The 12,867-nt window shown below is 47.6% G+C and overlaps 1 protein-coding gene across 1 annotated transcript in view; it reads left to right on the top strand.

Moving 5' to 3' along the window:
- The window catches only part of SLC17A9 (solute carrier family 17 member 9), a gene marked incomplete at its 5' end in the record, with an annotated part of 33,197 nt that overhangs the window by 12,488 nt on the left and 7,842 nt on the right, over positions 1 to 12,867 (top strand). Inside the window, 7 exons of the mRNA XM_083744503.1 lie at positions 571 to 670; positions 1,813 to 1,943; positions 2,660 to 2,756; positions 5,174 to 5,270; positions 8,245 to 8,332; positions 9,349 to 9,383; positions 11,762 to 11,877. Of these exons, the coding sequence (XP_083600629.1) occupies positions 571 to 670; positions 1,813 to 1,943; positions 2,660 to 2,756; positions 5,174 to 5,270; positions 8,245 to 8,332; positions 9,349 to 9,383; positions 11,762 to 11,877 (664 nt within the window). The remainder of the gene's footprint in view (positions 1 to 570; positions 671 to 1,812; positions 1,944 to 2,659; positions 2,757 to 5,173; positions 5,271 to 8,244; positions 8,333 to 9,348; positions 9,384 to 11,761; positions 11,878 to 12,867) is intronic.

Below are 12,867 nucleotides of genomic sequence, written 5' to 3'. Positions count from 1 at the left end.
GGAATGTTGTACTTGACTGCTACTTATGTATCACATCCTACACAGCACGTGTCAACCTTTATCCAAAGAAGCATGTGGTAAAAAAGGCCCTGAATGCCCCTCCTGGCAAACGTTTGGATAGGCAGTGCTCACAATATACAAGGTTTGGGAGGGAAAGGTGCCAGCAACAAAATGTTGACACACAGCGACATTAGTCATACCTCAGGTTGTGTCCGCTTCAGGTTGTTTTTTTCAGGTTGCGGACTGCTGAAACCCAGAAGTACCGGAACGGGTTATTTCCGGGTTTCGGCAGTCGCGCATGGGCAGAAGCACTAAATCGCGTTTTGCATATGCACAGAAGCCCCGAATCGCAACCTGCGCATGCACAGACACGGGTTGTGAACATGCATCCCACACGGATCACGTTCGCAACCCGAGCATCCGCTGTACTCTGTTGGGTGTGGAATTAAAAAAGAGAGAGGAATTTCTTAGACAATCAGTGGCAAAGAGGAGCTGTGTAGCATTCACAGGACCTGCATCAAACCTGTTGCAGATTATAACAGAATTTCCTCCCTCTCGACCTTTTATTAGGGGTTTACTTTCCTGCCTTGGCAAGCCTGTTTTCGCGGAAAGTGCGGGAGAACGAAAGGGCATTCACATACAGTACGGTTGGGACAGGATCTCAGTTTGGGTAAGTTACAAGATAAATTCTAGTAGAGTCGTAGAATGGGAAGGGGACCCTTAGGGTCATCTAGTCCAACCCCCTGCAGTGCAGGAATCTTTTGCCCAATTTGGGTCTCAAACCTGAGACTTACTCTACTGACTGAACTACTCATGCTCCTTTTCCCGCCTCTCCAAGTCTGTTTTTTTGCAGCCTGACAGTAAAATAAAAAAGAGGCTAAACAGCGCAAGCGCAAGAAAAGTCATATAATAATTAAATATTACTTTTTTCAAATTATTAAATAAATTTTCCAAATTTTAAACTAACAAACAAACATGCATCATAACTGTACAATCCATCTGGCCCTGGAGATTTGCCCAGTTGCATGTTCTGAATGGCTTGTTCAATCTCTTGTCGTGTTATTTTACTGTTCAGGATTGACTTATTCCAATCTTAATGACATTGTTAAGTGACTTCCTCAAATTCCCTTGACTGAATTTCATTTTATATCATTGTAACAGTTTTCCAAAACAAAATCTCATAAAATTTACTTAATCCTCTTAACATCTTTGTTTCTTTTCATCTTTACTTTAAACATATTATTCTATAACTTCATATATTTAAATCCTTAGCCTATCTACCGGTATTTCTTTGCAAGCATTTCTATTCAATTTATCTTAGCATATTTAAGTAAATAGTCTTTGAAATTCTTCCATTCTTCCTGGTGCTCCTCCTCCTTCTGATCACGGACTCTTTCGGTCAGGTCGGCTAGCTCTGAAAAATCCATCAAAAATTATTATTATTATTATTATTATTATTATTATTATTATTATTATTATTTGTTATTTATACCCCGCCCATCTGGTTCGGTTTCCCCAGCCACTCTGGGTGGCTCCCAACAGAATATTAAGAACACAATAAAACTGGCAAAGCATTACAGCACTCATGATCCACGAAACAATATTAACAATGTTAACGAACGAACAGCCCAAAAGAAACAGCACTGCTGAATTCACAAAATTCGCTCTACCCACCCCCATGACTCTCGCAGAGGAAACAGCCCCCTTTTGAAGTCCGGAGAGTGGGGTCAGGCAGGTGGGGAAAGTCCTTGAGAGGTTAGCGGAAACTCCCATTTCCCCTCCTGTCGTCCTAATTCTCCCTCCCCCTTCCAGGACATTGGTGATGGGGGCCGCCGGGTCCCTGCTGCTCGACTGGTATGGCTGGAAGAGTGTCTTCTACTTCTCGGGGGCCCTGACATTGCTGTGGGTTTACTGCATGCGCAAATACCTCGTGAATGGAAAGGGTAAATGACACTTTCAGTGCAAGCCCCCCCTCCCAGCTGATCATCAGAAACCTGAAGTGTGCTTTTGTGGACCCCATTGTGGACTAAAGTGGCATTTGGCACAGGGGGTGAATAAGGGATTGTGGGAAGGATGAGCAAAATAAGCTTTGCAATTGCCAGAAAATGTTTCGAAAGAAGCCAGCATTATGACAAGGCAGGTTTGAATTAGGTTCTTGTTAAAAGATAAAGTAAAGGAACCCCTGACCATTAGGTCCAGTCATGAACGACTCTGGTGTTGCGGCGCTCATCTAGCTTTATTGGCCAAGGGAGCCAGCGTACAGCTTCCAGGTCATGTGACCAGCATGACTAAGCCGCTTCTGGCGAACCAGAGCAGCGCACGGAAACGTCGTTTACCTTCCCGCCGGAGCTGTACCTATTTATCTACTTGCACTTTGACTTGCTTTCAAACTGCTAGGTTAGCAGGAGCAGGGACCGAGCAACGGGAGCTCACCCCGTTGCGGGGATTTGAACCGCCAACCTTCTGATCAGCAAGTCCTAGGCTCTGTGGTTTAACCCACAGCGCCACCTGCGTCCCTTGTTAAAAGATAGTTCTCTGTTAATGCTAATAGATAGGGAGAACATTTAGATGTTATATACGTCCGTTTCAGCCCCTGTATGCATTGATTCTGGATATTATTAAACCCTGGGTTTAGATATGTCTTCTTTGCTTTTCACAGAACTCATCATCCCTTTGGAAGACTTAGCAAAGGGCCTCTCCTTATCCAAACAGACCAAAGTGCCTTGGAAACAGATATTCAAAAAGGCCCCTGTATGGTAAGTCATTGTCATGTATTCATCCATCCAGTTCTTTGTCAGCCTGGGACCCACAAATATTTTGCACCATGGCTGCTATCAGCCGCAGCCATAAAGGCCAACCTTTGCTGATACAGCTATATGTGCAGGGGCCCTTCATGCAAGTGGGGTTCCTGACCATGCGAAGAGTTCTCCAGATATGCCAGCAAAGAAGCAGAAGTCTGGCGGAGTAGAGCAGGCATCCCCAACCTTCGGCCCTCCAGATGTTTTGGACTACAATTCCCATTATCCCTGACCATTGGTCATGTTAGCTAGGGATCATGGGAGTTGTAGCCTAAAACATCTGGAGGGCCGCAGGTTGGGGATACCTGGAGTAGAGTCAACTGGTGTCTCTATGCTTTGAGATATATGATCAGGGCTTACGTTTGCATTTATTCCACCTACAAATCATTTTTACTTCTTTTTCCATTCTGGCCGTGACTGGTGCTCAGCTGGCTCTGCTTTCAGTTTCTTTAAAAGTAAGTTTCTAGCCCTCATGGTAGCTTGCTGTTTGTCCGTCTCCCTCTGCTTTCCCCAGTAAACCCCACATCCACCCCGTAGTTCACAATACATCAGCAACTGCCTTATACCCAGGGGGTAAAAAGATGTTGTTACCCTTTCCATCCTGCATTTGTCACATGCAGCACTGTTTCCCTTCCACTTCAGTTCATCTTCTGTCAAATACCGTTATTTGTCTCACTTTCCACTATGATGAAATTACATTATTGATTACAGTGGAACCTTGGTTCCCGAACAGCTTAGTTGACAAACAAATCAGCTCCCAAACACTGAAAACCCGGAAGTGAGTATTCCAGTTTTCGAACATTTTTTGGAAGCAAAACGTCCAATGCGGCTGTCAGCTATTGTTTCTGGGACGCCGGTGCCAATTGGTTTTCTAACGTTTCGGGAGTCGGAACAGACTTTCAGAATGGATTAAGTTCGAGAACCAACGTTCCCCTGTACTCAAATTACATTCTCATTATGTTACCCCACCCCATTCATTCCAGTGCAAATGAAACGTAATTCAAACGGTTGGGGGGGGGGTTTGGAATAATCAATTGCATATTGTTTGCGGACCGAAGGCACCAACAACAGTGAATATCAATCATGTTTGCCAGATTGGTTTCCTTTCTGGACATAGAACAAACAAGCAGACATCTTATTCCATCAGAATCCTCCAACATCCCTGCTTATATCCCATTTCGCTATTTGTCCTTCTAAGCAAGTCCCATGTCATCTATTTTGGCTGGCAGGTACCAGTAACCTCCAGGGTCTCAGGGAGAGGTCTTCCACTGTACCTGAGTCTTCTTCAAGTGGAGATACTAGGGACTAAACCTGAGACCTTCCAAATCAGGGCTAGAGAGCCTTGGACGTTCCAGGTATTGTTGGACTCCCCACGAGCCTCAGCCCCATGTGGTCAGGGGTGATGGGAGTAGTTGTCCAGCAACAGCCAGAGGGCCAAAGTTTCCCCATCCCTGTTCTGCACATGCTCTGCACCTGAGCTGCCAGTTATAGTGCTTGCTCAGTTTCCTTGAAAACGTGTATGTGTATGCCCTTGAAGCTGATCCAGAAACTCCAGCTGGTGCAGAATGCTAAGGCGAGGCTCCTTACGGGGTCTTATGGGGTCTTTCCTGCAGGATCACATTCATCCAGTGCTTTACCAACTGCACTGGCTCCCGGTGGAGTACAGGGTCAGTTTTAATCATCTGGAAACTATAGTTTGCAACGGGGGCCAGGAATTACTAGGAGACTGCTATTCCCTTCACAATGCTACGATTCCCAGTGGAGTACAGGGTCATGGTGGAGTACAGGGTCAGGTTTAAGGTGCTGGTTTTGACCTTTAAAGCCCTATGCGGCCTAGGACCCACGTACCTACGGGACCGCCTCTCCTGGTATGCCCCGCAGAGGACCTTAAGGTCCGCAAATGACAACATTTTGGAGGTCCCAGGTGGCAAGGTGGTTAGATTGGTCTCAACTAGGGCATGGGCCTTTTCAGTACTGGCCCCGACTTGGTGGAATGCTCTGTCACAAGAGACTAGAGCCCTGCGGGACTTGACATCTTTCCGCAGGGCCTGCAAGACAGAGCTGTTCCGCCTGGCCTTTGGTGTGGACTCAGTCTGACCCTTATGTTTCCCTCCCATTATGGTTTTGATTTATGGGCTATTATTAAAATGAGGCTGCATTTTAAATTGTATTTTTAACTGTATTTTAAATTGTTGGGTTTTCCCCTCCCCTATTATGTTTTTATTGTAATTTTACTGGTGTTAGCTGCCCTGAGCCCAGCTCTGGCCAGGGAAGGCGGGGTATAAAAATATATTGTTATTGTTATTGTTAGTTTTGTGCATACCCTAATGATCCACCACATCTAACTGTGGCTTCTCCTGTATATCTCCCCCCAGGGCAGTGATCACAGCTCAACTGTGTGCGGCCGGCTCCTTTTTCACCCTCCTCTCCTGGCTTCCGACTTTCTTCAAGGAGACTTTTCCTGATTCCAAAGTAAGCTGGCATTGTGGATAAGAAGGAAAGAGAAGGACAGTCGAGGGGTTGTGAATGGCTCCCAGAAGCATAAACAGAGCTTTCAGCTGTCAGTAGGAATCGCAAGTGGAAACTCCTGCCTGCCCCTTTAAAAGCAGGATTGGATGAACCTGTGGCCTCCAGATATGGTTGAACTCAACTCCCACCAGCCCCAGCTGATGCCCAGAAGTCGGGGATGATGGGAGTTGTAGTCCAGAAACATCTGGAAGAGCATAGGTTCCCTATCACTGTTGCATTAAGGCAACCTTTGTGTGCTGGTTCCGTGGGTTACCCGAGAGGCGAGGTCCAAGTCCGGTCCGTGGTCAAAGGTGCAACGGGCAGGCAGTCTGTAGTAGCTGAAGCTGGGTGCAGGGCAGGGAGTCGGGTGAAGCATGCAGGGAGACGGAACAGGCATGCAAGCAGGGCGCTAGTGCGGGTCAGGAGCTCAGGCAGGAAAGCAGGACAGGGTCCAGGCAGGAACTAGCAACCAACAATGTTGCTCCTGCAACTTGGGACTGGGGATGGCCGGCTTTTATCTGCCCCGAGGCATAGGGCGGCCCCGATCCTCTGGTGACTCGCCTCTCCTGGCCTGGAGGTGAGCACTCCTCCTTAGTTCCCTCCGCCTCTCTGCCCTGAGCCTCTGCAGCTCAGGAGAGGCTGGAGGGTTACCGGACCCAGAGGCAACCTCAGCTTCCCCTGACGGGGCTGAGAGTGGAGCACCTGCAGGCAATGGGTCCTCCATCACCTCAGGAGCCAGAGCAGACTCAGCTGATGCCTGCACCTGAGGACCCAGCACAGGTGAGGACCCTGCAGTCCCATGCCCCAGCCCCGGCTCAGCTGATTCTTGAGGCGGGGAATCCTGTGCAGGCTGGGATCCCTCAGGTTCAGCATCTGAGTCCGAATCCTAGGCCATTACACTGTGTCTCAAGGCCTTGATTTTTCATTTAGTAATTAGATCAGAGAAATGTTGATGATTGGCAGGGGTGGCGACTTGTCCCTCTCCCACATTGAGGGGGCCTGGCCATGTGACATGTCACATGATGCCATCCAGTGTGTGCTGGGCAGTGGTGGGACTCGCAGAGGTAGATCTTTGCCCTCACTTGTCCCAGTCCCTGCCAAGACCCTGGGCTCCAGGTAGGGAAACAGCTGGCCCAAACATAAAAGCAAATTTCAAGGGACACACATGACCTTTGGGGCCAAGAGATTTGTCCTTAGTAGCAATTAAAAGAGTTTCCCCTACGCTAACTGTAAGTCGCTTCGAGACACTTTACATGGGAAGCAACCAATACTCTGAATTAATAATAATTCCTATTTTCTGCAAAATCTCTATGGTGGTGTTCCTTTTGCTTATGCGTCTTATTTATTTAGCCATTTATTTATAAAAAACCACACCTGTATACCCACATGAAAAAAATCAAAGCCATTTATAGCAGTAGAAACTGCTATTTTTTTTCCTTTCTTGCTCTCTTTTTAGGCTATTGTTTTTATATAGATTAGGTTTGCTATCTTCTTGTATCATTAAAAAAAAAGCTTTGATTAATTTTTTTTGCCAAAAAAGTAAAACAGATCAACTATTACAGGGCGTGTTTATCCAAAATGGTCTGTGTATACTTTGGTGGCACAGAGAAGTTTTCAGCAAATGTCTAAAGGTCTGTGTAGAGACATTCCGTGCTGAATCTTTTGGAAGAGCATTCCAGAGGGTTGGACACGGAAGGCTCTGTCATATGAGCCTTACCAACTCAGGGGTACAACCAGTGATGATCTCTCTGTGATCAAGCTGGGATTTAAGGGTTCAGGTGGTCTCTAAAGCTGCGCTGCAAGAAGAGGAGGTTTGCATCTTTTAAAATAACTGCAAACCACATGTTCTTACGGTTGCGCTAGTGCACACATGGTGCTTTCAAAGAAGCGTCCAGAATTGGATAAGTGTACATCACACTAGGCTCATGCTCACAAAGAACTCTGGAAAACATTTGTTCCAAATGTCCTGTTGTCTGCACTCTGCTGTTACTTAATAATTGTATAATTAGGGCTGCCATGTGTCCAGAATTTGGCGATTTTTCTTTTTTGCAAAAAAAGCTCAACAACCCTTTTGTCCTCGTTTTTAATATGGCAACCCTCTTGTATTAATACAGGGGCTGTGAATTTTAATCCTCTGTCAGAAAACTCAGTGTGGTAAAACTGCACCACCTTCTGTGCACACAGCAAATGAATTCTTCTTATAAACGGGTGCTCAATCAGCAATGATTTTTAAAAACAGGGTTAGCTGAAGACATTTTGCTGCCTGAGGTAACGGTCCAGGAACTCTTTGGCGGCTGAGCTGAGAGTTTGTTTGGACCCTGGCTGAGAACCCAGAGGCTGAGAGGGAGGGTGTGCCAGAAAGGAAAGTGAATTGACCCTGATTTTTATATATTGCTCACTTCATAGTAATATGACATATTTATACGTAACCGTGTATTCCTATAATACTTTCGTTGATGCTATTTGTTGTTGCTTCCGCTTTTCTGTACACACATATTTTTAAAATATATTAAGTGGTATAGAAGTTAAATTAAATTTTTAAAAGATGGGACATTCTTCAACCGAGGGTCCCCTGATATTGTTGGGCTTCAACTCCCATCATCCCTGAGCAATGGCTAAGCTGGCTAGGGAATGATGGGAGTTGTAGTCCACCATCATATGGGAACTCAAGGTTGAAGGCCTTGAGACAGCGCTGAACCAAATAGACAAAGAAATTGACTTGGTCTGAGGCTGTTTGCTTGTTGTGCCAGCACCACACGACCCCAAGAGGCTTCCGACACAGGGGCCATGCAGGATCCGGCCATGTTCTTATAAACATTCAAAGATGCCTGATTCAGGGCCAGATCTTGATCGATAGTCTCTTGCACTCTCAAGGCCTCTGTTAGGGGGCTGGCCATTTTTTTGTTTGTGTTCACATTTCCCTTCTCTCTCCTTTCAGGGGTGGGTATTTAATGTTGTGCCTTGGCTGGTGGCGATCCCAACAAGTTTGTTCAGCGGATTTCTTTCCGACCAGTTTATCAATCAAGGTAACTTAACCCCTTGGGATGTTTTCCCTCTTTCATCTGTCCATGCTGGCGGTTGGGCAGGGGCATGGATGAAAATCCAACAGGTATAGCTTTTATTCCAAAGCGTCACCTGCAGAACTTCTGCTTGTTGTGGGCTTGCGTGCCTCTTAAAAAGCACAGGACTCTTGCCAGGAAGAATATAGCCCATCGCCAGAGATGGGGTCTCGTAGGAGAGGCAAGTAGAAACCTATCGTCAATTTTTCATTGTCTGCCACAATTGTACAGTCATACCTCAGGTTACAGATGCTTCAGGTTCTGTTTTTTTTGGGTTATGGAACGCCGAAACCCGGAAGTAGATGCGCAGAAGCGCTAAATCGCACTTTGCACATGCGCAGAAGCTCCAAATCGCAACCCACACGTGCGCAGCTGCAGGTTGCGAATGTGCATCCCACACGGATCACGTTCGCAACCCGAGTGTCCACTGTATTGCTCTTTTAGGATGTTTTGGTTTTATAATAAGCGAAGGCACGTCTTGAAACTTCTAATCCAATCTCCACCCACTTTTGCCTCCGGTCCTGCCCCCGAAAAGTTGCTAATAATAATAATAAGAAGAAAAAGAAGTAGTAGTATTTTATTGTTTATACCCCACCCACCCCGGGTGTCTCCCAACACAACACTAAAAACAGAATAAAACTTCGAACATTAAAAACTTCCCTAAACAGGGCTGCCTTCAGATGTCTTCTAAAAGTCCAGTAGTTGTTTATTTCCTTGACATCTGACGGGAGGGCGTTCCCCAGGGCGGGCGCCACTACCGAGAAGGCCCTCTGCCTGGTTCCCTGTAACCTCACTTCTCACAGTGAGGGAACCGCCGGATGGCCCTCAGAGCTGGACCTCAGCGTCCAGGCTGAACTATGCAATGTGGCCCTTGCACTGCAGAAACTTCTGTGTAACAGCCCTTTGGATATTTAAGGACAGCTGCTGCGCTCGGCTCTTTAAACTGCTCCAGACTTTCTGACACTCTTTCTTTCTCCTTCCAGGATATAAAGCAATCACTGTCCGTAAGTTCATGCAGGTGAGAGAAAAAGACCCGGAGCCCAATTTCTGTTCTTATCCTGAAGCAAAGTTCTTAACCTGAAGCACTATTTCTGGGTTAGCGGAGTGTGTAACCTGAAGTGTATGTACCACTGTAGTTGACTCTGGCTTAGGATGCCAAGTGAGGACCAGGGAGACACAGGATTGAAGCCCACAAAACTGTTAATAATAATAATAATAATAATTTATTATTTATACCCCTGGGGGGCTTTCAACAAAATATTAAAATACAATAATCTATTAAACATTAAAAGCTTCCCTAAACAGGGCTGCCTTCAGATGTCTTCTAAAAGTCTGGTAGTTGTTGTTCTCTTTGACATCTGGTGGGAGGGCGTTCCACAGGGTGGGTGCCACTACCGAGAAGGCCCTCTGCCTGGTTCCCTGTAACTTGGCAGTGAGGGAACCGCCAGAAGGTCCGAGGCCGTTTAGGGCTTTAAAGGTCAGCACCAACACTTTGAATTGTGCTCGGAAACGTGCTGGGAGCCAATGTAGGTCTTTCAAGACCGGTGTTATATGGTCTCAGCGGCCACTCCCAGTCACTAGTCTAGCTGCCGCATTCTGGATTAGTTGTAGTTTCTGGGTCACCTTCAAAGGTAGCCTCACAACTTCTGCTTGTGGAATGAAACTTCCGCTTCCTTTCCTGCCTCCCCCGAGTGCTCCTCGCACCCTCCGCAAATGCTTGGCGGAACCCCCCAGAGCAGATTTTTGGGTGTAGAAATTGTAGAGCTGGAAGGGGAACCACAGCGGCCATCTAGTCCAACCCCCTGCAAAGCAGGAATCGTTTGCCCAGTATGGGGCTTGAACCCACAACCCTCAGATTAAGAGTCCCGTGCTCAACTGACTGAGCTATCCCTTGGTGTGGATGTGCAGAGAAGGAAGAGATAAGGTTCCGATGGCCAAGTGGAAGATAGGCTTGCCCAGTGACTTACTGTGTTACCTGGGGCTGATCATCTATCTCTTTGTCTGGCCTTCCTTAGAGGGTGTTTCTTGTGCTGTTAAAAGCAAGGAGGTAGGAGAGAATAGTTTATGGTGCCCTGATCTTCTTGCTTGCCGTTCTGAGGACACATGAGGTCTAAGTACGTCCCTTCCAATTGTGATTTTTAAATAAGTAATTACAGGCATGCAGAGGGGAGTTGATTTTGGCACTCATGATAGTTGCTCCCACCAGCCCATAACTGCAGGATGGGGAGGGGGGTTTTGCTGCAGTGGGTTGGGGGGGATTATACATCCCTGCTCCATGTACTGCTTTCCCAGTTAAAATCACAATTCCCATTGTAATTAAATTACAAAACACACAACATGCTTGGCAGCAATACAATGAGCTTTATATGGGCCTTTACTGAGTAGTAAGTTAAATGTGAGGGATGCAGGTAGTGCTGTGGGTTAAACCACAGAGCCTAGGGCTTGCGGATCAGAAGGTTGGCGGTTCGAATCCCCACGATGGGGTAAATTCCTGTTGTTCAGTCCTGCCCACCTAGTAGTTCGAAAGCACATCAAGTGCAAGTAGATAAATAGGTACCACTCCGGCAGGAAGGTAAACGGCGTTTCTGTGTGCTGCTCTGGTTCGCCATGCTGGCCACATGACCCGGAAGCTGTCTGCGGACAAACGCCCGCTCCTTCGGCCTATAGAGCCAGATGAGCGCGCAACCCCAGAGTCGTCCATGACTGGACCTAACTGTCAGGGGTACCTTTAAAAGGTAAAAGGCACCCCTGATCATTAGGTCCAGTCGTGACCGACTCTGGGGTTGTGGCACTCATCTCGCTTTATTGGCCGAGGGAGCCGGTGTACAGCTTCCCGGTCATGTGGCCAGCATGGCTAAGCCACTTCTGGCGAACCAGAGCAGCGCACAGAAACACCGTTTACCTTCCTGCCGGAGCGGTACCTATTTATCTACTAGCACTGGTGTGCTTTCAAACTGCTAGGTGGGCAGGAGCAGGGACTTAGCAACGGGAGCTCACCCCGTTGCGTGGATTCGAACCGCCGACCTTCTGATCGGCAAGCCCTAGGCTCTGTGGTTTAACCCACAGCGCCACCCGCGTCCCTAGGGGTACCTTTACCTTTACCTTTAAGTTAAATGTGGAGAAGAGCTGCTGCCAGTCTGAGTAGGCAATATTGGCCTTGGTTGACAAACTTCCTATGTCCCATTGAACCCTGTGGCACTTTGTTCTGAGTAAACCTTCGCAGGAGTAGCCAGCTGGCTTCCCCCATTGTTCAGAATTTGATACAGATAGTGGATTGTTGGCCTTGATGGTGGTTGGGAAACAGTGATCAGGTAACGATAGCTGAAGCTGCTATCGCCCCATCTGCTAAATTCCACGCCAGCTAATTTTGGTATTTTGGCTTTCTTCTCCTTTGAGGTCATCGGCTCAGGGGTTTCCAGCATGTTTGCCCTGTGCATAGGTCACACCAACAGTTTCTGCCGTGCGGTTGTGTTTGCATCGGCCTGCGTGGGACTACAGACCTTCAACCACAGGTAACAGTGGAACACCTCAGTCCAGAAGCGCTCTTGGGGAACCCAAAGGCTAGCCATGGTGGTGGGATTGGGTTGCGGAGACCTGAGTTCAGTTCCCTGGCCAGCCATGGATCGTGCTGGCTGGACCTCAGCTTGGCCTGCCTCGCAAGGCAGTTGTGAGGTTGTACTGTGCGCATTTCTTGGAAGAAATATGTGATGAGTCGGAGTGGGGAACCTTCGTTTTGCGAGCCAATTGCAGCCTACCAGGCCTCCCCAATTAGGTCTGCGAGGCTGTTCTCCCTAAGTCCTCACCTGCGACGCCAGGTATGGGGCAGGTAGAGGCAATGTTGCAGAAGGCAGGACTGAGCTCCCCATGCATCAGCTGATCATGGAATTGTAGAGTTGGGACCCCAAGGATCATCTAGTCCAACCCCCTGAAATGCAGGAATCTCCGCCAAACATCCATGGCAGACGGGCACCCAACCTCTGCTTAAAAAGCTCCCAAGGAAGGAGAGTCTACAACCTCTCGTGGGAGTCCACTGTGGAACAGCTCTTACTGCCAGAAAGTTTTTCCTGATGTTTAGTCGGATTCTCCTTTCCTGCCACTTGAAGCCATGGGTTCGAGTCCTACCCTCCAGAGCAGAAGAGTTCGGTCATGCTTGCTTGGCCCTAGCCAATCCTTGCTGGGAACGGTCTGGCCTGCCCAAAGCTTGCAGAAAGCAGGATTGAACTGTGTGGGGAGTTCAATCCTGCTAGCACGGTATCTCCTGCTAGTGTGTGAGCATCTACCCTTAGGTTTTCATTCTTTCTTCAGCAGGGTTCCTTTTCCAGAAAACTTTCCCTGCATCTTTTACTTCTTTGCAGCAGCAGCATTCCAGCTCTCTCTTAGTCGGGGGGGGTCAGCAAACCTTTTCAGTAGGGGGCCGGTCCACTGTCCCTCAGACCTTATGGGGGGCCACACTGTATTTTGAAAAAATAAAATATAAAATGAACAAATTCCTGTGCCCCGCA

The sequence above is a fragment of the Podarcis gaigeae genome (assembly GCF_964106915.1).
Source record: "Podarcis gaigeae genome assembly, chromosome: 6".
Lineage (NCBI taxonomy): Eukaryota > Metazoa > Chordata > Lepidosauria > Squamata > Lacertidae > Podarcis > Podarcis gaigeae.
This window is presented reverse-complemented; position numbering and strand designations above follow the sequence as displayed.